Source organism: Podarcis filfolensis, assembly GCF_964270895.1.
Source record: "Podarcis filfolensis genome assembly, chromosome: 1".
In the NCBI taxonomy this organism is placed as follows: domain Eukaryota; kingdom Metazoa; phylum Chordata; class Lepidosauria; order Squamata; family Lacertidae; genus Podarcis; species Podarcis filfolensis.
This window is the reverse complement of record NC_139604.1, coordinates 25,894,700-25,921,721: the sequence shown is the minus strand read 5'-3', so window position 1 is coordinate 25,921,721 and position 27,022 is coordinate 25,894,700. Positions and strand designations below refer to the sequence as shown.

The 27,022-nt window shown below is 42.1% G+C and overlaps 1 protein-coding gene across 2 annotated transcripts in view; it reads right to left on the bottom strand.

The window, feature by feature from the left end:
* ZNF804A (zinc finger protein 804A) overlaps nt 1–27,022 on the bottom strand; it is a 241,392-nt gene that overhangs the window by 38,955 nt on the left and 175,415 nt on the right. Inside the window, exons 3-4 of one of the 2 annotated variants that reach the window (XR_014551342.1) lie at nt 14,136–14,266; nt 1,494–6,428 (exon numbers count right to left, since the gene is read on the bottom strand). Coding sequence is in view for 1 of the 2 variants with exons in the window: in XM_083626623.1 (XP_083482749.1) it covers nt 3,170–6,428; nt 14,136–14,266 (3,390 nt within the window). In the remaining variant the exon portion in view is untranslated. Of the gene's footprint in view, nt 1–324; nt 6,429–14,135; nt 14,267–27,022 lie in introns of those variants that run through there. The other variant, XM_083626623.1, reaches the window with a different exon arrangement.

Here is a 27,022-nt window from a genome sequence, read left to right as displayed (position 1 = left end):
CAGAGCAGCACACGGAAACGCCGTTTACCTTCCCGCCAGAGTGGTACCTATTTATCTACTTGCACTTTGACGTGCTTTTGAACTGCTAGGTTGGCAGGAGCAGGGACCGAGCAACGGGAGCTCACCCCGTCGTAGGGATTCAAACCGCTGACCTTCTGATCGGCAAGTCCTAGGCTCTGTGCTTTAACCCAAAGCACCACCCTTGCCCCTATGAGAACTCTAAAAACCATAGTGTTTTCAAGCATGCTGGTGAGCAAATTTGGCTGAATAAGCGGCAAGTTGTGCATACCATCTCTAGGGCAATTGCAGCAGCATTCGGGTTTTTAGTTATAAATCATGAAGGCTCACTGCTTTGCAGGATGCAGCAGTTACAGTTCGTGACAAATTCAGTGCCCATTGTTGAGCTATCTCAAGATAATATGATTATGCTAACAAATCTCCTATTTAGATCTTCCATCTATAGTTCATATTACCTGAGAGATTATATGCCTCCCAAACGTTTGGGGCCTGGTCATGTTGTTCTTTTCCAAGGTCAGGGGCTTGGGAAGGGGAAGCCTACATTTCTCATTTGGGTGGAACATATTAACTTTTCAATCATTTTCCAGCATAGGTGTTTGGGGAATGGGAAGCAATTTAACAAAAATCTATAGCCTAATTTAGGCTTATCATTGCAATCTGAAAATTAATTAATTCTGTAGACCCAGGTGATTTAAAGAAATGGCAACTTTAAAAAAACATTAAATTCCTTGCTAGATGTTGACAGCATGAATTGTAGTGAAAATACTTAAGAAGTCTGCATATGTGGACTGATTGAGTACAGAAATTACATATCAGAACAGTTCCTTTCTCTGAAATGGTGTGGCTGTTCAAAAACTGCTATTTTTTTATTGAAATCCTTTACCTGCTTACCTAAACCCCACTGCACACATTTGGAGTTGTTTTTGTAAAGGATTGTGCTGTCAGATAGATAAATTTAAACTACTGTAATCGATAGGTAAAAATACTGACATTTCGTTTTAAAAGATACTTGGTCCCACTCAGGATATTTATTAAATACAGTGGTACCTCGGGTTACATACGCTTCAGGTTACAGACTCCGCTAACCCAGAAATATTACCTTGGGTTAAGACCTTTGCTTCAGGATGAGAACAGAAATCGTGCTCCGGCGGTGCAGGCCCCATTAGCTAAAGCGGTGCTTCAGGTTAAGAACAGTTTCAGGTTAAGAACGGACCTCCAGAATGAATTAAGTACTTAACCTGAGGCACCACTGTATTGCACTATTTGAAGAAATACTTTAATAGTTTGTGTCCCACAATCTGATTTTAATACTGACCCAGTACCCAAATGTTCATCTGTTAGCAATAATTATGCAGGAGACTCCCATTGAAGGAACACTCCTCTTGGCTGGATCTACAACCCAGATCAAAGATTGGGTCTTTCCTTGTGACTATCTTAGATTGAAAACATCACCAATGCTGTGATTGGGAGGATACAAAGGACTTGGCTATTGGCTAGATTATGCCCAGTCTGTCAGAAAGATATGCCTTGAACAGTTGCAAGGCAGCCATAAAATATTTCTTTCATCCTCAAAGAACCAAAAGTGGCAATTGATTTAACACACACACACACACACACACACACACACACACAAACACACACACCATGGTGGTGCAACTGGGAAAAAATATTGTAATCAATTCTAGAGTGTGCACCTATGGTGCAATCTGTAACATTGGCCCTTTGGGTGGTGCTTGGACTGCCAGCTTCTTGCATTCACTGTGTAATATATTAATATGCCCAAGGGATGCTTCGTTGGTTTACCGTCCAGTTGATACTGGCAGCTCAAGGTGTGAACTAGCGTTGCTGAAAAGACCTGTGCTTTCAGTAATATGAAAGCTCTCTTTGTTGTGTTGTGGCTGTACAGGTCACCCACCACTGTAACATTCTGGAATAACATGGAGTAACCCAGTGACTCGCCATAATTGGATGGTTAATTTAACCACTCTGTGTTCCTGGTTGGCAAGGGAAGTCATAATGCTCCTGCAGAAAGGGAAAGGAGTGAAAATACTTAAGATTTTCCTGTTGGCAGCATCTCCTTTGATGCTCATAGCCATCAATATGTCTGTTATATATCAATATGTCTGGCAGTGCATGTGGTAGTCAGTGATACTGTTTCTGATGCTGAGATGAGCAGCAGCGCCAGTAGTTCCCTTGGCCCAGGTTCTGCTGAGCTACTTGATCTCTACTCAGGCTGACTGAGCTTTGTCAGTGTGTTTTAGACAGCCAGGCAATTCAGAGGAGGTCTGCAGACCACAGGAGCTGCTGGCTGTTAGAAGCGTGTTGTGGAAGCAGTCCCTTGTGCTTGCTTTCCCTCTGAATGTTTGGGTTTTTTTTTAAAAAAGAGAGTGCCAGCACACTCTGCAAATGAGCAATATTTGTCTCCGCAGCATCAAGCTGCTAATACAATCAGATCTATTACCCTTTGTCATCCTCTCAGTAAGATTGTTCCCCTCTAGGTTTTAGCCTCTGAGCCATGATAATAAATCACAGAAGGCTATGGGAAAGTTGGTTACCCAAACACAAAAGAGTTTACCATTTAAATGGCAGAAAGCAACCATCTAGGAGGCCCACAATGCGTGATTTTTGTTTTCTTAAAAAAAAATAGTTAAATCTGTAACAAAGAAAATTATTGCAAGAGAGAGTTCTCACTATATTTATGGTTATAAGGGATGTTGTACAAAACATAGTGCATCAGCTTCGTCTAAACATTACTTAGGTGTGAATACACAAATATAATTAAAAAAAACAACCCAGGAGCATACTTTACAACATAACTTACAGTACTATAAATATATTTTATATACATGTTAGTATATTTTTAAGACATGATCTTCATACATACATATACATATATATATATTATATCTATACATATGTGGTTTGTATTAATATTAGACTATTCAGTGCTTTAATTTTATTATGAATCTGCACTTTACATATAAATATTTGCATTTTTAAACCAATAGCAAATTCTTCTATATCAGAAGGCTCTTGCAACCTCTTAAGCTCAGTCTATTGGTAGAGTGATCTGTCCATGGTTCTGATGAAGAGTGTTGATGTATCTTCAATCGAAGACTTGTCCTTCTAGTTTGACTGCTCCTCATGAGGCCTAGAATAGTGGCTGCAAAGGAATGACTGCAGGATGTGGTGACAGGAGTGAGGGGAACAGTGTGTGGGGCAATGGGGGAAATGCCAAATGGCTTGGGTGGAGAACTGAAGCTGGAATGAGGGGCAGTTGGGGTGGGCCAACGATGGCTGTGTGACTTGCAGGGCAAAGTCTTGGCCCGACTGACAGATGAGGTAAAGGTGTCCGTGAAAGAGCCGGGACTTGGGAAAGAAACTGTTGGTGAGGCTGAAGGACCTTAAATGTACTTGCTGCAGCAGCTGCGGCTGCTGCGGCTGCGGCTGCATGCTGCTGCAAAACCGTGTGGTGGATTGTGGTGACCGAGGTAGAGCACAGAGGCTGCTGCAAAGGCAAGGGCTGCAGAGGGGCATTGGAAGGTTGGACTGCAGCTGGAGGAAAGGTCAGCTTCATCTTACTGGCGAGCATGTTTTGCTGGAAGATCTGGTGGTAGGCCTCGCATTGCAGATCTTTGAACTTGTCGTGGCTTTCGGGAGGCAAAAGCAATGTGTGTTCGGGCAAAGTGAAGGGGGCAAGAATTTGCTCTGTGGTTAAAAAAGTGTGACTGTTCATATGTGCTTCTTTAAAGGGCAAAGGGGGCGGTGCATTAAATATACCTGGGTTATACCGTAGCCACTCGTTGACTGATGGGTTGAGTTTCTCTTGGGGCATAGCCTCAGCCACTTCATAATGACACAGATATGCTTTAGGAGGAGGCTGATCAAAGTTTCTTTCAAGACTGGGCACTTTATTAGGAGCTTGCATTTCAGGAACACTCAGGTTTTCAGGTTTTTCTCCTTCTTCTAGCATGTTTTGGGGTTTCACCATTGGCTGAACACTGTGTTCGGTAACAGAAGAAGAAGAAAATGTAGATTCCTCCAGAGAGGTAGTTTTCTCTGTACTGGAAGAGTTTGAACCTTTGATATTTTCTAATGAAAGTAAATGTTCGGATTGTGGAGCTGTTTGACTTTCTACTGACTGGATTGTTTGTTCCATATTACCATTTGCATCATCTGTGATGGAAGATGTTTTCGTTTGCTCTGTGTTTTCTTCAGTAAATAGTTTGAGGGAATTATTGATTGTGCATACCCTTTTAGGAGACTCAACAATGACATTCCTTCTTGGTGCCCTCTCTCTAAATGCATGTTGAGTTCTTGCTCTCTTTCTCCTTCGTTTCCGTTTAGGTTTACAAGGTGCTGCTAAGTTACATGTTTGCCTCAGATTCTCTTCTGAGGAACAGGTCAGTGCATTTGAACTTTCATCTGATGAACAAGAATACATATGATGTCTCCGTTTCCTATGGGACCTCTCTGGCTCTTCTGTGAGCGAATGATAGGCTCTCTTCGTGGGCTGTGATTGATTCACACATTTTTCTTCAGGAAAAGGGTCTAAATGTTTATGGTCTGGGCTACTGCTACATCTTCTGATTCTCCAACTACAAAATGCTCCAGAATGAACTGAGTTGCATCTTCCAGAACTTGAACCTGGTTTATTTGATTGTCTGTGAGAAATTGATTTACTCCTTCTCCACACTTGGTTAGAGTTAATGTAGAATTCCCTATTGTCTTTTATGTTGCAAGTGGGATGTAGACTTTGGTTTCCATGGACCTGTGTGGATGTTCCACCACAGTCACTGTTATCAATCTGGAAAGTTTCAGATGTCTGCTGAAAGAGTTCCACAACTGAATCTCCCATTCCATTTTCACCAGTGCCTTGTTCCAGAGCATTATGAAGTTTTGGATGTTTATCAACATCAGCACAGTTATTTTGCTGTTCGAGTAAGGGAGAAATTTTAATATCTGCCTCAGTAATTTCCTCCTCATAATGGTGGTGGCATAGCTTTCTTCTTCTTTTCCTCTTCCTGTTTTTGTGAAACCACTTTTCATGTGTTCTTTTTATCCAGGCTTTGTTTTGCTGTTCTGATGAGCTTTCATGTATACATTTTGGGGAATTATGACATTTTTCATTTTCTCCAATCATCCACAAAGTATCTAGGCTTAGGCCACCTTGTTTTTTATTGGGGCTACAATCCTCTGCCACTGAAGCATCTGTCGTAGTTAATTTTTCATCATTGTATGGAAGTGTGTTAATGTGAGATGCACAATCAACATTTGCTAAAAGAGATTTATCTGGACAGTCTAAACTCAAATCATGGTTTGATTGAGGTTTATTTTTCTCGAGGCATTCGTTCGATCTTGATGACCTGAAGTCAAAACATAATGGATTACAACTGTATGAAATGACTGGCTCTGTGTTTGTGTAAATTAACATTTCTGATGGCCACTGAAGAATGGTTGATCCATGTTTGTTAAGCACAGGAACAAATGGCTCACAAGGTCTCTTTTGTGAATTTTGTTTACAAGGAAAAGCTACTGTTTCCCCCTCAGAATTTGCTGGCATCAGTCCATCCGATGAACATTTTTTAATTTCAACTTCAGCGGCTGGTGAATCGCTGCTCAGGTTCTGATCATTTTTTTCCTGGATATCCTGCTGTGATAAACAGTTTTCATTCACAGGGAGACCTGTGCATTTATTTCCATTGGGCTCATCACTATTACTTTCTGCAGGGAGGGCTTTGTTCCCAAGGGCAACTTTGGATGATGTTTCATCTGGTGAGGCAGCTGAATCTACATTAACAGAAAAGCCCTCTGAATCGCCAAGCCCAGGTTCTTTCAAATGAGAAGCAGGAGATCTTAATTCCATGACGTCCTTTATCATGTTTCCTTCACTGGGTGGTTCATCTGGTGGTTCCTGTACTTGGAGAGATTCATCAGCATGTTTTTCCATCAGTGGAACAATAGAATTAGATTTCTCCTCAGAACACAGAGACATTTCTTCATTCAGTGAAACCTGAAGGTTGCAAGGTCCAGGAACAAACCGGCTTCTTCTGCTAAGCCCATGTTCAGACGAAGTTTCATCATTGTATTCATAGAAGGCAGCGGCCGATGATTCCAGCTTGACTGCTGCTTTCTTAGGAAATGCAAAAGAGAACCCCACTTTATGTCCATGGAGCCCCTGCATTTGATCCCCAGGCTTGTTAATGTCTGGCTTGCTGTTATTTGCATTTTCAGGTGAGGAAGAAGCCACAGATGTAACATTGTCAGCCGTCTTTGAGCTGTGCAATAATGCAAAGTTGAATTCTTGCTCCTTTTTAGTAGAGTCGATGAGGGCACGTGGAGGGATTTCGTTACAATTATCTCGGACTGTAACTGTTGTGGATCTGAACATAGGGCCACTCCCTGGAGCACTGAAAGAAAACAAGAATACACTTTCTGTAAATGCAGTTAAGAAGCATTTGAAATGCAGAGCTAGCAGTGCAGTAACACTTTCCAAAAACAGCACAATCCTGACATTTTACAGGCAAAAGTTACGCACGCATTTGTTGTTTCCTGGGAGCTGAGGGCAATTCTGTGCACAAGTGCTGCCTGCAAAACTCTCCTGCAGGTCCTGTGAGTTCCAATTGCTACAGAGGGTTGTATATTACCACCAACATTGTCATTAATATACTCCTTAATGCAGGGGTCAGCAACCTTTTTCAGCTGTGGACTGGTCCACCGTCCCTCAGACCATATATATATATTTGGGGGGGGGGAGAACGAATTCCTATGCCCCACAAATAACCCAGAGATGCATTTTAAATAAAAGGACACATTCTACTCATGTAAAAACATGCTGATTGCCAGACCGTCCATGGGCCGGATTTAGAAGGCGATTGGGCTGCATCCAGACCCCAGGCCTTAGGTTGCCTACCCTTGGCTTAATGCCAAAATAGGCTTCCATTTGGTTTATAGCACCATCAATGTCTGCTCAAGTGCAGGGGTGAAGGAAGGGTAACCGGCACCGGGTGCGGGGTGTCGAGGGTGGGGCAAACTGCCTGGCGACGCATGCGCAGTACATAGCATGAGCCGCAAACACGACATGTGCGCATGCGCCACCGGTCTGTTTCCCTCTCACATGGCGGAGGTGGCGCGATGGCGGGCGGTGAGCCCGTGGCAGGGTGCCTTCTTGTCACCCCCTTAGATATGGCACCTGGCGCGGACCTCCCCCTGCCCCCTTCCCTCCGCCACTGCTCAAGTGTCTAGGAGGAACTTGGTCTAGATGTCATAAGTGGGATCTACCGTCTTTTGCTTTCTTGCTGCGTCCCCCATTTGCTTGCCTTTCTTAGGGCTCACTATGTGCAGCTGCCCAAAGAGAGATTGAAAGCAACTTCTCCTTCTTTCAGTGCTTGCTGGAGAGGGGAGGCAACAACAGGAGGGAGGAGGAGGATGAACCCAGGCAGTGGTCTCTAGAGTTGGCAGAGGGCCCTTTGCCAAAGCATGGACTAGATAAGCTCAGCTGGTTAGAGTCTGTTGATAACACCTAGGCTGCAGGTTCGATCCCCATATGGGACAGCTGCCTATTCAGGGTCCCTTCCAACTTTACAGTTCTATGGTTCTAATTAACACTGTGGTTAAAGCAACACCTCTTTTTAAAAAATGGAAGAAATGTATTAATAGATAGGTCTTAGAACTCTTCCATGCTGTGAAGTATGCAAAACAAACAAAAACAATTTCCAGGTTTCCCACCCATTCTCATTCAATATGGCAAACCACACTTTATATAACAGCTCTGTGTCCTGGGAGGAAATGAGCACATAGTCAGATGCCAAGGGTTTCATTTGGCCTGATGTGGTTCTATTCTCTGGAAACAAAAAAGAAAAAGAAAAAGAAAACAACAAAGGGTGTGGGGGGGGGGGAGAAAAAGACACCATGTCTCTTTCTGGTCATTTATTCTCCAGCTCCCTTCTGTTCTTATTCTCTTACAAAGAAGTCAGGAAGACATCTATACCACTGAACTAGACAATTATTTGAAAGTGACAAGGACAGAATTGCAGCTGGAAGTTTTCTATGGGTCTTCCACACCATTACGCTGGAATGACAAAATTTGTCTTGACTTTTTCTTTAGGAGAAACGTAATGGCAACTTTTGATCTGGTTCACACACACACTGGCCCACCCCCTGCCAGCCTTGGACTGGAGTGTCTTCCACCACCGTGGGGAGAACCTTCAGCACAAACAGAGCCCTACACACAAGCACACCAAATTAAGGCTGTCTGTCCATTGTGGTTGGGGAAATGGAAACCGGTACTTTACATGAGTGGGACTTCACATTTGGTGAAGGTTCAGTGAAAAGAATGTGTGTGAACCTGGGACTTTTACCTATCTCTCAGTGAACATGACACCTACATGCTACAGTTGAATGTGTGAATGAACCAGACCTAATTTACATGTAAGCACCCCTCTCCCCACTGATCAGTAAAGGTGGAATTCAGTGTTGCTCTCTTGCAAACGTTCTGTCTTTGCAAGTATTTCAACTAGCCAGATGGAACAATCCCATCTCCCCCTCCTCCCCATTGTTCTGTGGGTTCTCCTGATGCCCCATCAAGTCATTCTTTGAGGGATGGTGGAACCCCATGTCTCAAGCAGAAGTCCTTGCACAGGGCTTCTCCTGATGGAGTTTCTTAAGCGAATCCCATCCCACATATTTATGAAAATCCATATTGCAGCTGTGAATCATAACACTAGGGATTTATTGTCTCTCAAGCATGTATATTTTGGTAAACATCAGTTTGGCAATTCTGCAAGGCATGTTTGCTCCCACCCTTCCCTTCAAGAAAGAAATGCAAGGCCTGCCACTCCCATGGGGAGGGGAGAGGGGCTTGGTCACATGGTATCAGTGGGCAAATAGGAGGTGGCCTGGAAGGGGTTTTTAAGGTAGCTCCTCCTTCAGACCCCCTCCTGTTTGCCCATTGGTACCCTTTATGCAATACTGGCATTATAGGCTAATCACCCAGAGCTGAGTAGGATTTTTGTTGTTGTTAGGGCCTCTCTCCCCCCCCCCCCCACACTTCACACTGTTGAGTAAATTTGACTGGCATTCAGGGAGAGGTATGGCTTGCTTGGCAGTATGGCATTGAGTCTGAGTAGATAAGAAAGCTGGGTGCAAACCCTAGGTTTATGGAGGCAGTATTGGGCTAAGGACACCCTTCAGGGACCAGCTGCTACATTGTGCCTGGAGGGCTTGGAGGAGTGTCCCTTGAGGCCTGGAGTACACACACAGGTGAATGCTGCACAGTCTGCATGCACTTGCGGGGACCATACACAAGGTTTTTCTGATGAGGAGGGAGTCTTTTATTCACTGACCTTAGCCGGGGAGCCACAGTGCAAGGCTGCAGCTCATGTCCAGACTAGGTGAGGATTTACCTGTCAGAGTTTGACAAAGTCCTCACCTGTCTGTTAAATCTGAATTTGTTTGATTGGGTTGACTTGTTTGCTTGGAATGCATATCCTCCATTCCGTTAACATTTTAAGAAATAGAACCTTTAACCTATTCTATGCCTCAAGTCTCCTTTCTGGATGTGTAGGGGGGGGGGGGGGCTTGGCATAAATTATATGTCAAAATCTCTTTAATCTTGAATTTGTACAGCATGCTGTCCAACATTTCTCTTTCAAAAATAGGGACACCCTAAGGAAAAGAGGGACATTCTGGGATCAAATAAAAAACTGGGACAGCTTCTGTAAATCCGGGACTGTCCCTGGAAAATAGGGGCACTTGGACATCATATGGCACAGGACTTTTTTATAGTGAGCCAAAGCACCATGCCTAGATAGGGCACTAATTTCCCTACTCTATAAAATCCCACCTGCCAGAATTATTTTAGCTTCCCTTGAAACATCTTCAGATCTTTTGACTGAACAAGATCTTCCGCATTTGTCTCAAATTTCACTTTGTGTGCAATTTGGTGGAAAGCCCAACTGACAGCAGCTCTCCAGGGCCTCTCAGACAGTCTTGCTATCCTTGATCATTTCGTCGGAAATGCTTACAGCGGAACTTGCAGCTTTGTGTATGCAAAGCATGGCCCCTGCCACTGATCGGCAACCCCCCCTCCCCTGTGTTTTTAGCAACATTTTGGGAATGCATGTTGCGCTAGCAATTTTGGAATGACTTTTAAACACATCTTATTTGACACACGAGTTGTTGAGTGAAGATAAGTATGGAGCCCCCCATGGTCATTTTAAATAGTTGCTCTCCGAGCACAGCTACCCTATACCAGACAGGTTTGCATTTTCTCTGATGTAGCATGTAGAGCTCTTAGCTGTATTTCTAAAACATTTATAGCTGTATCTAAATGTATACAGTACCCCAGGGGTCCAGCTTGCAATTTCAGATATGTATACACATAGGCTGATCTATTGTCCTCCTCTCTCTCCGAAGCACCACCATTAATAAATATACCATTAGGTATAATGTGATCATTAGCACAGCATGAGGAGTTGGATACGGACCTCTGGCTGTGAGTTATTTAAAGGTTACAAAGGCCTGAGGAGTAAGGATAAAATAATAACAGCACACACCCCAACCGGCAACATGCTAAATCAGAGTTTTGGGATTTAAACTGTTTCAGCTGTACAGTAACCTAGAGGGCTTAAATTATTTCTGGTTTGAATTGTTCATGGTCTGCAGCCAATTCATTGCAGAGTCTTGGGTCTGGAAGAAGACTATAAGGTCACTCATTTTGCCTTTCTGTGATTAATTGCTTTATCTACAAATATCCCTGATGGGTTATTCTTCAAATCCAGAATTGAGGGGAGTAGGGGTGCTGAATGCAACCATAGGGCAAGGATGATGATGATGATGAGGAGGATGACGACGATGATTTAAAGGGATATCTTAAGGAAGTGAGTCATGCCACCCATTAATTGGAAATAGGAAACGTTACTATTTTCAGGGGGTTATTAGTCAGTTCTGATGAGAAACAAAAGTTGCCATTAAGAAGTATAGGCCGGATTTAGGAAAAGGTCTTGGGAAATATAGATTCAAGACCCTGCTCAGCAAGCTGGGTATCTGTGAGTATACCTCAGTGTCAGTTGCCAACCTGTGAAATGGATGTGATAACTGTCAAAAGGGGGTATTGCAATTCATAGGAATTACAACTAACACTTGATAACCCAAGTTCTCAGTTCTCGGATCTATATTTTTGAAAAAGTGGTCAAATGACATTTCTCTTAAATCAGGGTGAGCCAATGTGATGATCTCCAGTCAGATGTTGCAGTACTACAACTCCCATCATCCTTGGCCATTGGCTGTGCTGTCTGGGTCTGATGGCACCTGGACAACATCTGGAGGATGCATTGCTGGGTACTCCAGCCTTTCAGATTATTTTTTGTCAGTGCTCCCCCTGGTCATGAGGTACAGTATGTGATAGGCTAGGTCTTAGAGAGCTGCTCTTTCTTACCAACGCAGTAAATCTCAGAGCAGTTTTGCATGACAATTCAGATCTCTCCATTTGGAAGTCCACTAAAAAACCCATGTTTATTGTTTTAAAAAATGTCAGAAATGAAGGAAAATATAGGACTTCAGTCATCACGCATAATTGCCTGTCAGTGCAACAAGAAAATACTTCATAATGGCAGCCAATCAATTTAGAATGTGCTAAGAGCAATGATTTGTGGTGATGAAGTGAACGCTATTAGCAGTTTGAATGTGTGAACACACCTCAATAAAAGTTGTAACACGAATTGCACATTTAAAGTGTGACATAAAGCAGCAGCCATAAGGGGTCCTCTGTTTGCCGTTTCCACAGTGTATATGGTTTGTGACACTGAGAAGTGGTTGCTTAATGCAGTAAAATGTTTGACTTTGTTCTTCCCACCCAGCATATCCTTATATTGCTGCTACACATATTTCGATGTCTGCAATGGCTTCATGCAATCCCAGATGGGAGAGCAATATGGATGTTTGCAAACTGAGATGAAAGATGGAATGCTACTAGTGATAAAGGATGCAGGGAGGCTACCAATGATAAAAATGTGTGACATCCCCGATGTTGGACCAGATCATCTGCTTGTTACTCTGCATGTTCACAGCAGTACTGATTGAGGGTTGGGCAGGGGGAGAGAAAATTAGGAAAATTAGGGATATTCTGCCATCAGTCTACAGTGATCAGCATCTTCCTGTTGGGATCCACAGAATGCTGTGTGAGGTAGTAAGTCTGCAGGCTTGAGTTTTCTAGCTGATGCAATCAGCCTGCAATACTTTCTGTGGAGGTGCTGGGTCAGAATGACTCAGCAGTAATGTGCTAACAGTTGATTGGCTGTCATCGGTTTAAAAGGGAAACCTGTCCAGCAGTAATGGTGGTGGTGTAGAGGAGTGTGGTCAGAGAGAAAGAGTCTTCCTATTTGCCTTAAGGTGCAGCCAGGTACTCTGTCTGACTGTATGAACTGCTTCTGTAGATATTTGTATATATAGTAAGGGTAAAGGTAAAGGGACCCCTGACCATTAGGTCCAGTCGTGACCGACTCTGGGGTTGTGGCGCTCATCTCGCTTTATTGGCTGAGGGAGCCAGCATACAGTTTCCGGATCATGTGGCCAGCATGACTAAGCCACTTCTGGCAAACCAGAGCAGCACACGGAAACGCCGTTTACCTCCCTGCCGGAGCGGTACCTATTTATCTACTTGCACTTCGTGCTTTTGAACTGCTAGGTTGGCAGGAGCAGGGACCGAGCAATGGGAGCTCACCCCATCGTGGGGATTCGAACCACCGACATTCTGATCGGCAAGTCCTAGGCCCTGTGTTTTAACCCACAGCACCACCCATAGCCCACATTTGTCTATATAGCTCACAATAAATAATACTGCACTGAAGAACCTGGAACTCTGAGCTTTTCTGCTAAAGCGCCGTGAGAGAATTCGCAACACTTCCCACTGTAGCACCCACTTTTCCCCTGGGACCCTGAAGATTTTTTCACATGGGCAAATTCCTTTGTAGGATTTGACTCAATCACTGGAACCTCCTCTTTCTGTAAGAGCTGTTTGACATTGGGACAGACTCTCTCAGGAGGCTGTGGACTCTCCTTCCTTGGAGGTTTTTAAGCAGAGGTTGGATGGCCATCTGTCATGGATGCTTTAGCTGAGATTCCTGCATTGCAGGAACTTGGACTAGATGACCCTTAGGCTACCTTACAACTCTACAGTTCTATGATTCTGTGATAATATCACCAGGTAGCAGGTGGTGGGATGGATCTCTGCCAGAGACTCTGTAGACCTGTAGTCCATCAGAGTAGACCACATTGGGCTAAAGTGTCCAGTGATTTGACTTTGAAGAAGCTAAGTTCATATCTGCTTGCACAATGGGACTTCCTCTTCCTCTCCTGTCCCTGTGCCTCCCAACAAATCAAATCAAAACAAAACCCTGCACTGGAAGGTGCCCGCTATGGGCATCTAGTTGGCCACTGTGAGAACAGGATGCTGGACTAGATGGGCCTTGGGCCTGATCCAGCAGGTCTTTGCTTACATTTTTATGTGTGCAGGTGAGAGTCGATGAAAGAGAAGTCTTGTTGTGCAAATGGAACTCTATTGTACAAGCAGAATGGCAGAATTGGCTACAGCACTATTATTCCACTTCCTCGGTTGCTGGTATGTGAAGTCCCTGAATCAGCAACCTTTGTGATCAATGTGACATTTGCTATCAATAAACTGCTTAAAGCAGAATAGGACCCAAATTTCAGAATGAATACTACAGAATTGAACTGGGTTGTGCAATATTGCGCAGACTAGCAGCAAGCCAGTGTATTCCTTTCCTCATCAGTGGTGTCCTGTCAAAATTCAAATGACTGACCTAGTTTCCTAATGTTTTCTACTGCTAAGCCTGATTTATTAAATATATATAGGATATGTTTTTAACTCAAATACTTGTCATTTTAGCTCTGTTGAAAAAGTAATGTTAAAACATTTATTTCTTTGCATGGTGCCACATCTAATTGCAACATGCAGTTCAGAGAGTGCCAAAAATATATAGCTACTTTGTTCTGGTTTGAGATCTTAATAGTCATGGGGCATTCTGCCACATCATGTCATCTGGAATATTCTTCCCCCTTTCCCTGTACTTTTTACCTTTCAATAACTTTTCACTCACCACACAGCTTCTTTTCTCAGTTCAGCTAACTTGTGTAAGCGTTGAAGGGCTTTTTCTTGCTTCCTTTCATCTTTTCTTGATTTGGAAGCTACATTTCGGGCAAACTCCCTCTGTTTCAGCTCCTTGAGTCTCTATTAGGAACAATTGAAAGCAGGGTCAGGGGGAAGGGGGGAGGAGAGAAACATTTAATGCAAAAAGAGAGGAAAATACTGCAAAATTATTTAAGAAGCCATTGTTTTCAGTTCTCATTAAACCCTCTGATTTATGCATTTATGCAAACTGAGAGTAGCCCCTGAATTTAGCATAGCTATGATGGCATTTTATTCAATTGCTAGTCCTTCATGATTGCTTGTGTATTGTTTTGGTAGCAAAATGGTTTTGTTTAAGGAAATGACCCAATACTACTATCTCTAAATTTATCTATGGGGTATTGTTTAGTCCAAAAGCATCGATGAGGAGGGAAGGTACATTTTTGTGGTTCATCTCAAGCACCAAATGTCTTGGACTGGCCCTTCTTGTTACTCAGCTACAAGTCTTCCATAATGGCAATATTTTTAGGTGGAATTCAATCACATACCAGCAAATTCAGGTCACACGGTTATAGCTGATTGGGAGAACAACAGACTTGCTTCCCAAAAAAGATTGTTCTGGAAAGCACAGGCAACTCCTGTTTTGATGCACCATCATCTAGCCCCCCTGCAGACAATTTGGAATGAATGCTCACTTAAACAGTCAATGTCATCTAATCTACCTCAAAACCAAGGTGAATGTTCAAGGAAGTGCTCACCAAGAAGTTCCCTAAGATATTTATCCAAAGCATTCAATATAAAGCAAGTAGGGAACTAGCTGCCTTGAAATAAAAAAGAAAGAACTCTTGATATAAATCCTAAAATCACAGGTTTCAAAATTATAGATGAGAAGGCAGCATGCTTCTGCATGCCCAGGGGGATGGATTCCATTCTGGGAAGGAACAGGCAGACTTCCCTCAGACCAAGCTGAAACAGAGACCAAAGACACAAATTAAACTACCACTTTGAAACCTGAGATCTGCGGTTGGGAGTTAGAGGGGTGGATGGACAAAGGAACCACCATCCACGCTGCTGAGAGCCTGAGGGCCCTGCTACTGCCTCTATCCACCTGGTCCAGGGTGTGGCCAGGTTTTATAAGGACTGCTGCTGCTGCTCAGCAGAGAGGGCTTCTTCTTTTAAATTGCGTTTACATTGTTTTTTTATAGCCTTTTTTTAGTGTTTTAACTGAGTTGTTCCAAATTTTCAGTTCAGTTCTCTACTGTTCCACACCAGTTAGTGGTTCTTTTTATTAAAAAAAGTTTTTATGAAAATTAATCAGAATTTTAGTGTAAATAGATACTTTAGGGGGGTATAATTTGGCCTAATATACATTATTTGCAAAGCAATTGTCCTCAATGTAATGCATTTTTGTGACGTTTTCACTAATGCATGTACACTTTACCCCAGTATATGCATCTCTGTACACATTACTTGGTTGGAGAATTGCGTTGCAATAGATAGAGAGGTGTGCATTGTAAGTTGGTTTGCATATTGTTTCCGAAAGTGCAAATTTGGCAAGTTCACCTTTAAATGTGAACTGAATTGAATTAGTTCCCCATTCCTAATCTGAGGAGTGGCTATGGAAACAGTTTGAGGTTTCCTCTATGATGGCACAGACATATAGAGAGGATCTTTGTATGTATGTGGGGGTTTTTTTTGGGAGGTGCAGTAAAATTGGGGTCTTCTTTTGTTATACAGACAAGCTTATTAAGCTAATCAAAGTTCAGCCTTTCCAATCTGACCCTAATCCAAACAACAACCCAAAAAATCTAACCAATTACATTTTCAATCTTGAAAGGTAAATACATTCTACCATAGTGGTTAAAATGGACAGATGAGACAATCAAATGCTACACAACTTTATTAAGGACAATCTTCAAAACAAATATTTACACTATGGATAGCAATGGTGCCCCTGTCCTTGCCCCACTGTGTTGCCTCAGAATTACTTCCAACTGCTTTGGCACATCTGCACTCAAAAGAAAACTAGGCTTAGTATTTTAAGGTATATGTTGAAATAAACAAGGGTGTTTGCAAAAGGAGTTTTCAACTTTCATCCATCTGATCATTTGTATTATTCATTTATTTTAAATATTTCTAACCTGGTCTTATTCACAAGTGATCCCAGGGTGGGGTAAAAAAACACCAAAAAACCAAATTGAGAACAATTACAACAGCATCATTCTTCACAATAATATCAGAAAACATGAGCAGGCAAGCAAATAAAAATGGCAGCCATTCACATAGTTGACTACATCTTAAAAGCTAGTCTAGGAGTTAATATCTATCAAAGGCCTTAGCAAAGGCCTGTTTTGGTAGCTGAATTTAGGGGCTGGAAAACAAACCAATACAACCCTTTTGTTTCTTCTGTAGTTTAGAGAAAGATCCTCAGCAACTCACTCTGAGTTCTACCTTTCACTCCTGACCATCCACTATAGTCCTAATTTGCCTAACATTGTCACTTCCTGTGCTCTGTGCTTCCACAAACACACGTCTACACAATTCTTCATAAATCTGATTTAAGTCTATTATTTATAATGGCACATAGATTTATAATGGCACATAGGATAGGAACCTGTGTTGTGCCAAGTTGTCACACCAGTGATCTGTCAAACGGAGTCTTGTCTGACAGACAGTGGCTCTGCAGAGGGTCTCCCAGACCTAGTTGGAGATACCTGGAGCTTTCTACATGCTGGTCTACAGCTCTTCCCTAGCAAGCACCTAGCAAGGACACCGCTGTTCAGGAGTCCTCCTCTCCTCTCCTCCCCATTTCCTTTCCTTTCCCTTAAACTGCAGCCTTTGTGAAGCACATTTGCATGAACCTAATTTATTCACCCTTTAGTAGTTTGGTGTACTCCCTTTCTCATTTTGAGTGATACTAGCGCCGTGCCATCTGTCTCTTCAGATGCTGTCATAAACCTTAAAAAGATGCCGAGAAAGAGCAGAGTGAAATATTACACTCGTGGGTTAATGGGTATTACTTGTCACTTCAGTAGCTCTGCGTGGCTTTTCAGGGAACCCTTGATGGGTACAAATAAATGATTTGGAAGTTAAAATAATCATGACCTCTGCTGTAAGTATTCCCCAGGTGGAGCTTGCGAAAAACATTGCCGTCTGTTGCAAGCTAGAAACAATGAAACTTAGGCATTTTGGACAAGACTTTGGAATATTTGATAGCTGCACTATAATGCAGAATGCTAGGTTACTGAGGCTCCATTTCATAAGAGTCTTATCTTCTTTGAGGATTGAAAGTAGCAGTTGCAACCCCCTCGGTTGGTATTAAAGATATCCTTCTCCTGTCTGTGCAGATTGGGACATCAGGAACATCCACACCACAGACTTAAACTGGTGAAACTGTTTAAAAAAATCTGGCTCTCTGGCCAGGCAGTCATGCCCCCATGGCCGCACCAGGTGGGGGGAGCTCCCCATCAGCTGGCAACTATGTGGGTCCAGCTGCCGGGAAGGAGGTGGAGAGTGATGATTCTCAACCAATGGCCACCAGGAAAACAGTGAGTGTCCATTCTGTGGACAAGGTCAAAATGCACACTATCGCCAGTGATGGGTAGCCGAACTGCAGGGAGGGTTTGGTGGAAGATCTGATGACTGAGGTGACAAGTGGGAGTGGACGTGAATGAAGTCCCCAAGGGACTCAGTCAGCTCTGCAGCTCCACTCCCTGAGTGTGCCAATCTCTGGATCCATCTGCTATTGATCAGTTTGGAAGCAAACCAAATTCAAAATTCTCCAGTTGGTGAAAGAGACTGCTGTGTCTTCCACTGGCTGTGGTACCCAGCTGTTGGGTCTCCAGGAGCAGCGGGGTGGTGCCATGAGCAACACAGTGTTATGGTTAAAGGTAACCAGAATTCTTACAAATTTGCATATATATACAAATATATACTCTGCTGCCAAACTACACTTACAAATCAGTGACTAGGTCTGCCTAAGACTACACCCACAGAAAACAGCCTGTTTAAGTTTGGGATTAAGTGCTTCTTTCACATTCTTACCTTCTTTTTTACTAGCTTGCAAATGGAAGAGCTGTTTAAGGACATGTAACAAAGCATAAAATGGCATTAAAATGTGGAAAACCCATACATTAATAATAAAAAAAGATACTGAAGTGGGAAGTGAGAGATTGGCTGCATTATCATCAAATAAATGAAGCGTTTAAATTGGACAGTAAAATTGGCTTCCAGGTGGAAAAATCAAAATTGAAGACAGAATTGTTAGAACCCAGTACTAATAATTTGTCAAAAATGTACAACTTGCTGCTGAAATGGAATACACAAGACGAAACGGTTAAATCAGCTATGATTAAATGGGCTCAGGACATTGGTCATAATATTTTGTTGGCTGATTGGGAAAAGTTGTGGACCACCGGGATGAAATTTACGGCATGTAATGCTCTAAGAGAAAACATTATGAAAATGATATATAGGTGGTACACAACCCCAGTCAAGCTTGCAAAGATTTACCACTTGCCTGATAATAAATGTTGGAAATGTAAAGAAAAGGAGGGTACATTCTTTCACCTTTGGTGGACGTGCCCGAAGATTAAGGCATTCTGGGAAATGATCTATAATGAACTTAAAAAGGTATTTAAATATACTTTCCCTAAGAAACCAGAGGCCTTTCTCTTGGGCATTGTCAGACAGGGGGTGTTAAAGATGGATATAACCTTCTTTTTATACGCTACAACAGCAGCTAGAATACTTATTGCGAAGTACTGGAAGACACAAGAACTACCCACACTGGAAGAATGGCAGATGAAGGTGATAGACTACATGGGCCTGGCAGAAATGACGAGCAGAATCCGAAACCAGGGAAGAGAAGCAGCGCAAGAAGAATGGAAAAAAGTTTAAGGACTATTTAAAGAAATATTATAAAATTAACGAAAGTTAGAATGATGTTGGACTGGAAAGTAAACGGTTACTATTAGCAAGGGTTAAGACAAGGAGAATAAGGAAGATTAGATTAAATTTAAAATAAAATAAGGGAAGATTTGCTGAGTAATTGATAAGAATTTGGAATACAGAAAAGGGAGGCATGAGGAAGTCGGGGAAGAAAGGTATAAGAAATTAAGATATGAAATGGTACATGTTTTTTGTTTTTGTTTTGTTTTCGTTTTTGTCTGTTTATGTATTTGTTATATGTCTGTTATTGTTATAAAAACCTTGAATAAAAAATTATTAAAAAAAAAAAAAAAAGATACTGAGAAACACATTAGCTTCATTCCTGGAGACTAGACAGGGACTCACAATGCATTTTAGATTCCTTTATGACAGAGGAAGAAAAGTTCCTGCCTTAAGGGGCTTATGTATCTAGAATATGAAACAGGGGAAGCTGTGGAGGAAAGGGAGGAAAGCAAGGCAGGTGGTAAATGGGGGAAGATGGGCTATTATTTCAGTAACATGTAGAATGAGAACATCAGGGCCCTGTTGGATCAAGTCAAAGGCTTGCTGTCCAACATGCTGTTTTCGCAGAGGCCAACCAGATTCCCATGGGAAGCCAGAACAGGCATGCCTCTAGATGCCAGTTTCTGGGAATATCAAATGGGAAGAGTGTTATTGTGATCAAACCCTGCTATCAGGCTTCCCATAAGCCTCTGGTTGGCCACTGTGAGAACAGAATGCTGGACTCAATGGGCCACTGGCCTACTCCAGCAGCGCTTTCCTTGTGTTCCCCAACTCTGATTGCCAGCAACTTTTATTCAAATGACAGCCATGCCATTATGAAGAGCGATGCAGTATTGGAGACAGGGCAATGTGTGCTACATGGCCTGGCCTGCACCTCCTACAATAGCATAAGATAGTCATACTACCATTAAGATTCAACTACCAGTCTGGTCAGGTTTTTTTACATGGAGTAGGAAGAGACCATAGGTGCCAGTCAGGCCCCCTCAAAATTCAGATGGCATTTGACTCCACCCCCTGGCTCCTCATGATGTTGTGCGATATCAGGATATTGTGTTGGCCCCTCTCAATCAACTTGAGAAGTTGGCACCACTGGAGCGGACACTGTCTTTTCTTTCCCTCTAGACCAGTGGTTCTCAACCTGTGGGTCCCCAGATGTTGTTGGACTACAACTCCCATCATCCCTGAGCTCTGGCCTTGCTAGCTAGGGGTGATGGGAGTTGTAGTTCAACAATATCTGGGGACCCACAGGTTGAGAAAGGCTGATCTAGACAGTAAAATGTCTTGGGCTGGCCTAGTATTTAGGTCTGGTTACAGTCACTTCTGTTCTACTGTAACTTATTTTTTTTTTGTTTTTGGCCCAAATGGTGTATTCACCCTTGGGCAACACTCCACATACCAGTGGTGGGTATAACCACCACACACTCTTGCATTCACACACACTAACACAGATATAGGACATACAGGTCATCCTCCTCCTTAGCTGATCTGTGCAGATAGGAGGCAATTTGCATCCCTATCAGGAATAGGAAAGTAGGAAAGGGACAACTGTATTCTCAACAGGGCATGGGCTGGGTGGAGAGATTTAACCATGTCCATCTACCCTGGTGCTGATTTCTTTGCTCCACAGCTGCCAAATTTAGTGGAGTCTTTGGGCCCCATTGCTGGAGGTTAGCCACTTCTGCATTAGAGCATGGGAACTTGGGGGAGTAGGTAGAAAAGGTGGAATCTGAGAAGGTCTTTGAAGGAAGCATAAGGGGAAGGGCACTTGCTTTGCATGCAAAAAGTCCCAGGTTTGGTGTGTGGCATCTCCTGGGTAGTGTCTAAAACACCAGAGATCTGTTGCCGGTCAGTGTAGACCAATGTAGTTCTCTCCAGATGTGGGTGGATTACATATTTCATTATTCCTGACCATTCATTGTACATGCTAGGTGGGACTGATGGGAATTGAAGGGCACTGTGGTAGCTACTCCTGGTATAGACAAGAGCAAGCTAGACAGACAAATGATCTAGCTTAGTAGAAGGCAACTTCTTATGTTTTCAGGGGGCATCAAGCAGATTTTGTAGGGGATAGTTCCAGGGCATGCTGTGTTGTGACCATGCACAATATTAAAAAAAATGATCCTAAATCCTAAAATGACAAGAGTTTTGTAGGCTTCTTGAATACATGAGTGCATTCCTCATGAAGAGGTCATAGACAGCAGATTTGTTTTGGAGGCAGAATGAAAAGTAAAATAAGTCTACTGAAACTATTCAAAGACTGCTTGCATGCCTCTCCCACCTGGCTTTTACCTTGCACATTTTACTTTTTTTATGAATTTATCTCCCTGAGATTTATTTTAACATAATAGCCCTTTAAGCAGCTACAGACTGCTGCCTTAAATAACATACACATCTGCACACACGATGGGGGAAAGAATTTTCACCCCTTTTCAAAAATCCATTATTTTGACACTCTTTTATCACCAGATGGCACCCACCTGATTTTTGTGGCACCACCCGGGGCTGGAGGCAGCTTTTTTCAAACCCCAGTGGCACACCAGTGATGAAACAGTCAGGTCTAGACATAGCATAATGAAGTAAACCCATTCCTGCTCAGGAACGGCCAAATTTAGAGATTGAGCTCATGACAGAATCTGGATGTCCTGAAGTTTTATTAACATTAATCTAGGATGACTCATTGCACCCTGTCCAAGTCTGGCAGCAAAGAAAACAAGTATTGCCACCAATGGGGTGGGGAGTGAGGGCCTCTGTCTCTATCCCTCTCCCCCATTGCTATAAGCTAAAACAACAACAACCAAGCATAGCATTTGTGTAGCTTTAAAAAGGAAGGAAAAAGTTATACAGTGACAGGCAAAAAGACCTTATAGAGCTGAGGGAAGTCATAGGCTGACATTGGGAGCTTCAAAAGCTTTCTTCTGCCCGAACATCACAGCGACTGAAGCCAACAGACATCGGCACACTTAGGGATCCACAGAGTCTTCGCAGCTTGCATAACAGACCTCAGCAACTCAACATTTTGGCTAATCTACTTTATTTACATATAAATACACACAGAGCACTGCAACATGGCTCCCTCTCTCTCTAGCATCAGACAGCAAAGAGAAAAAACAAAGGACAATAGTCCCACTTCACAGAACTCAGTAACACAAACATCCTGTCTCCGTCACTTCCCACTTTGTGGAGTCAAAACACACACCGTCATGTGATAGACAAAAATCCCATGACTGCAACCATGGAGCAGGAATTCTACCACTACGGACAGTTGATGCAATCTCATGCCTCAATCCAATCCACATGTTCACTTAGCATCTGGAGTGACCTTCTAATGTACCAGAGTAAAAGTGTCAGCAAGAAGTGCAAAAGAGAAATTTTTATGTGGTATCTGGATGAATCTGGATATGGAATCTGGTCAGCTGGATGAAATAGAAACTTCACAAGTTTTGGTGACTGGAGCTGTAGGCAGTAAGTGGGACAGATATAAGACAGGAGAAAAGGCTTGGTGCAATGGTGGCCAAGGGGTATCACTCTCCTTCCTCCTTCCAGAGGCAAAGTGGATGGGGAAAAGGATGCAGAGTAAGGATGCTTCCAGATTGTTGCTATTTTGACTGGAATTCAGTCACATTCTGGCAAATTCAAGTTGTGGTATTCTCGTTAATTCGGAGGTCTTCGTGCAAGAAAACCTGCTTCCCCAAAACTCCCTGTGTTAAAGAAAATGGCAAGAAAACACCCTGGAAATGGTGGGGTAACACTAGTTTTGACACAATGTGCTCTAACCTCCCTGCAAACAAATTGGGACGAATGCGCAATAAACTGATAATTTGGAGGTGCCCTATGAGGTAGGATGAGCATAAAGGAAGAAAAGAGGCATGTGGAAATGAGGGTGTGAGAGGCCAGCTGTAATGAAAATTTTTAAACCATGCATACTTGCCCAAAGCAGTGATATAGACCAACACTGTGCAGTCCAATTTTGATTTAGATAAGTTTACATCTTCTGCTAATTGATTCCTTTGTCTACTATTGCTATGCTAAAATTGCAATCAAATCTGGAATGGGGTAATCCAACTAATGGGTTATTTTAAACCCACAGCTCACAATGAGCGATTTCTCTGCTATTCTTGCATTGCAGCAATGTATTCCTGTTGCAATTAGCAAGAAGCATGGGTTCGTATACTGCATATTAGTTTGGGCTGATTAACATAACTCAATTTTTTAAAGCTAATCAGTTCAAATTGCATATTGAAATCTTATTTAATGCCATGCTCAAATACTGTAATAATGGCTATGATACAAGAACCTCAATAGAACTGATGAGAGTACAACTGAATGCAGTACGAAATTAATTTAGCATATTCATTTTGCATGGGATACTAATTATACATATACTAACCTAGAAGAGAATCAAAAGCATTACTAAATAGGGATAGCTGGATTGGTCTGCTTCTGTTTTTTGTCAATTTCACATATGTTCATTCATAAGTGAATTATTCTCTCCTGTTTTTTACACAAAATTGCAATTTTTTTTTTATTAAAAAAATCCACAGAACAACACATATTTAATTGCATATTTAAATTTGTACTTTATCATGTGTATATTTCTGAATGCACTATAAACTAAAACATGTTTCAATATGTTTGGGCTTCCCTTTTAACCAATAACTATATCACAATCAGGATGGGGAAGAAATTCAAATTACATTTAAAGGCAAACTTTCTAATTTGCCCTTTCCAAAACAATATGCAAATCATACTGTGTTTACTATTAGTAAATGGTTTCAAGAATCATAGTGGTGCTAAAGAATAAAAAATACGTGCAATGCAATCCTATATAATATGTTTACCCAGATGTAAATCACACCAAGTTCAGCAGGAACTTACATTCCTATGAGTCTGCATTGGATTACAGCCTTGACACAACATTTGACTCAATGAATACTTGAAAGAATTCCCAAACTATGACTATCAAAAGGACTCTGCTATATTTTAAGCATTTTGCCATTCTCTTGTCCTTATCCAGTTAGTGTGCATACACATGGGGAAGCAGATCTCCAAATCTGTCTGTTGTTGAATGGGGAATCCTGTGTAAACATGGCTATTGTGTTTTTTGGTTCTTCCCTTGTTCTTGTTGCCAGATGCATGCATGTAATTCTTCAAAAAACTGAAATGTTTACCACTATGCTGTGCTACATTCATCTGCCTGAGTAGACATTGAATCTGTTTGCTTGTCTCCACCTGCTTTTAATTAATGGGCTTATTTATGTACAAGGGTTTCAAATGATTTGAGGTTGGCTTTCATATATCTTACCTCAGCTATTCCTTACCTGATTATCACCTCTCATCATCAGCTATGCTGTTTAGGGTTGATGTGAGTTAGACTTCAACAACATATGGAGGGCACCAGGTTGCCAAATTGCATCACAACACCTGGGACTGAGCTCTGCTTTACACCCAACCCAATTCCTATTGAAAAATCCAACCAAAGCTGAGTCCATTTCATGTGAACAAAATAGCTGAGGAGAGCATGCTGAATATTTCACCATGATAGCTGGAAAAGGAGCAATGTGTATAACTGCAGTCTGGCCAAATTGCAGAGCTTTAGGATATTTCTGTTAGCTTCAGCAAAAACTCCCAAGAGCACCTCATAAATATTAGTGATGGGAGGGCCAAAGGAAACACCGTAAAACTGGAATTAGCATCCTAGCTTTCAGATTTATTTAAATTCATAATCAAAAGATCATAAAACTTGAGGCCATTTGTTTATCTGTATAAATTGCTACATGTGGCAATTGCCTTGGAGTTGGAGGGTAATTATTTTTAATGATTTTAAGGGGCTCCAGTCTGCCTTCGCTGAAGTCAGTGGTAAAGCACTCACTGGCTTCTCCAGGAAATGGAACAAGCTTTCTAATTATAAAGATAAATTTGCAGTAACACCTTGAAGAGCTTTCCTCAACCAAGAAAATTAAAGACAAGTTGGGAGTCATTTTTCTCTCTTTACTTCAAATTTCACTTGACATTTCAATTCCATTTCTGTATCGCATTGGCCTCCCATTTCAAATCTTGTCCAATAGCAAATACGTGAGAGCTTTTTCCAAGCACAGTCAAGACACATAGATGATTACCTTTTGGCACAAGCAATATTTAACCCACCAAAATGACTAATATAGCTGCCTTCAGGCTTAAATCAGAACAGTTATCCAGTGGTCAGCCTCCTACAGTATATGCTGAAGATTGCTGACTGTATTAGGTCCTTTTGAAGCTGGTGGTCTTTTCTTACCCCTGATCCAGGATCTGAAGTTCTTAACATCTAGCTAAATATCTGCATTATCTACTTCTCTATTTCCAACAGAAGCCAGTTCCGAGGCCTCATCATATAGACCTTGGTGGCGATAGCCATTCTACACTATCTGGTAATCAGAGATATGTACTGGCTCTAGACATAGAGGTTCCTTCTCAGCTGTTATGACACCATCCGTGAATTTGCTGAACCTTTTTAAAAGCATTCTGTGTAATAAAATTGTTAAGTCTATCACACAAAGAAGTACAGTGGTACCTTGGTTCTCAAACTGAATCCATTCCGGGAGTCCGTTCGACTCCCAAAACCATTCAAAATCCAAGGCGTGGCTTCCGATTGGCTGCTGGAGCTACTTGTACTCAATTGGAAGCTGTGGAAGCTGCGCCAGACATTTGGCTTCTGAAAAACATTTGCAAACCGGAACACTTACTTCCGGGTTTGTGGCATTCAGGAGCCAATTTGTTTGGGAGCCAAGCCATTCGAGTACCAAGGTACCACTGTACATTCTTTTCATTGTTTGGTTCTTACCAATTTCCACAACTCCCCTCCCCCCTTTAATTATGAACTAGATTCTGCCAGACATAGACTGCAATCCTAAGTGCACTTACCCTGAGCTCAGTGGATTGAGCTGAGAAGCACTTTTACATCAAAAGGACAGACAATTATGTGTCGGATTATTTCCTACTTGAAAAAAATATGAGAGTAAAACACACAAACACACCCATTGAACTCTGTTTGACTTGTGTCCAAACATGGACAAGTATTTTATTTTATTACCTGCACAGCATCTCTTTGGAAATCAAATGCATTCATTATATATAATGACATGTGGATGGATGACTATTGTATAATGTCTGGGAATACCAAGAACCAGGTCTACAGAGAGGAAAAGGAATCATCTCTACCATATCTATCCCATTGTTTTAGCAGCCTGATTAAAAGAGTATTGTTAACAGGACAGTATGTTGGCCTGTCTCTACACACACCCCACCATCTCACTGGCAGTGTACTTCAAATCGGCTGTATTTTTGCCAAAATGAGATATGTGACTCCTGTGTTAAGTGTGGCGATTAAAAATCCATCTTCCTTTCTCACACTGAATTGTGGAGGAAATCCACTTGGCTAATTGCAGTACTGATATATGTGACCTGGGGGTAGCCTTTATGTCTCCTCTGTCTCATTTCTGAAGATATAGGCATGTAAGCAGCTTAGGTTTAAGGATTTAGGGCTGCTGATGTTGCTTTATAGTTGCTCTTTAAGGTGACCCTCACTTTAAAAAAACGAAGACATTTGAATCTTCAAAAGGACAGTTTCTTAGACAAGTGTGACCCACCCCACCCCCCTTGGGCAGAGAAGATCGGCTGTCTTCTTTTCCCAGGAGCTGGCCTTTGCTTCACATCAAAAATGAAGAATATTTCATAAAGTGCAGATCTATGTAATTTTCATGCCAAAGCAGATGGTTTGCAGGTAAGGACAAATGTGTTAGCGTGTGGATGTTAAGCACAATATGTTGTCCATTCCGCTTCACAGAGAGGTCCATGTGCCTCAGAAGTCATCTTGATCTTTTAAAAGTATCCCACCATGCTTGCTAGCTAAATGCTAGCTGATCCCTAGGA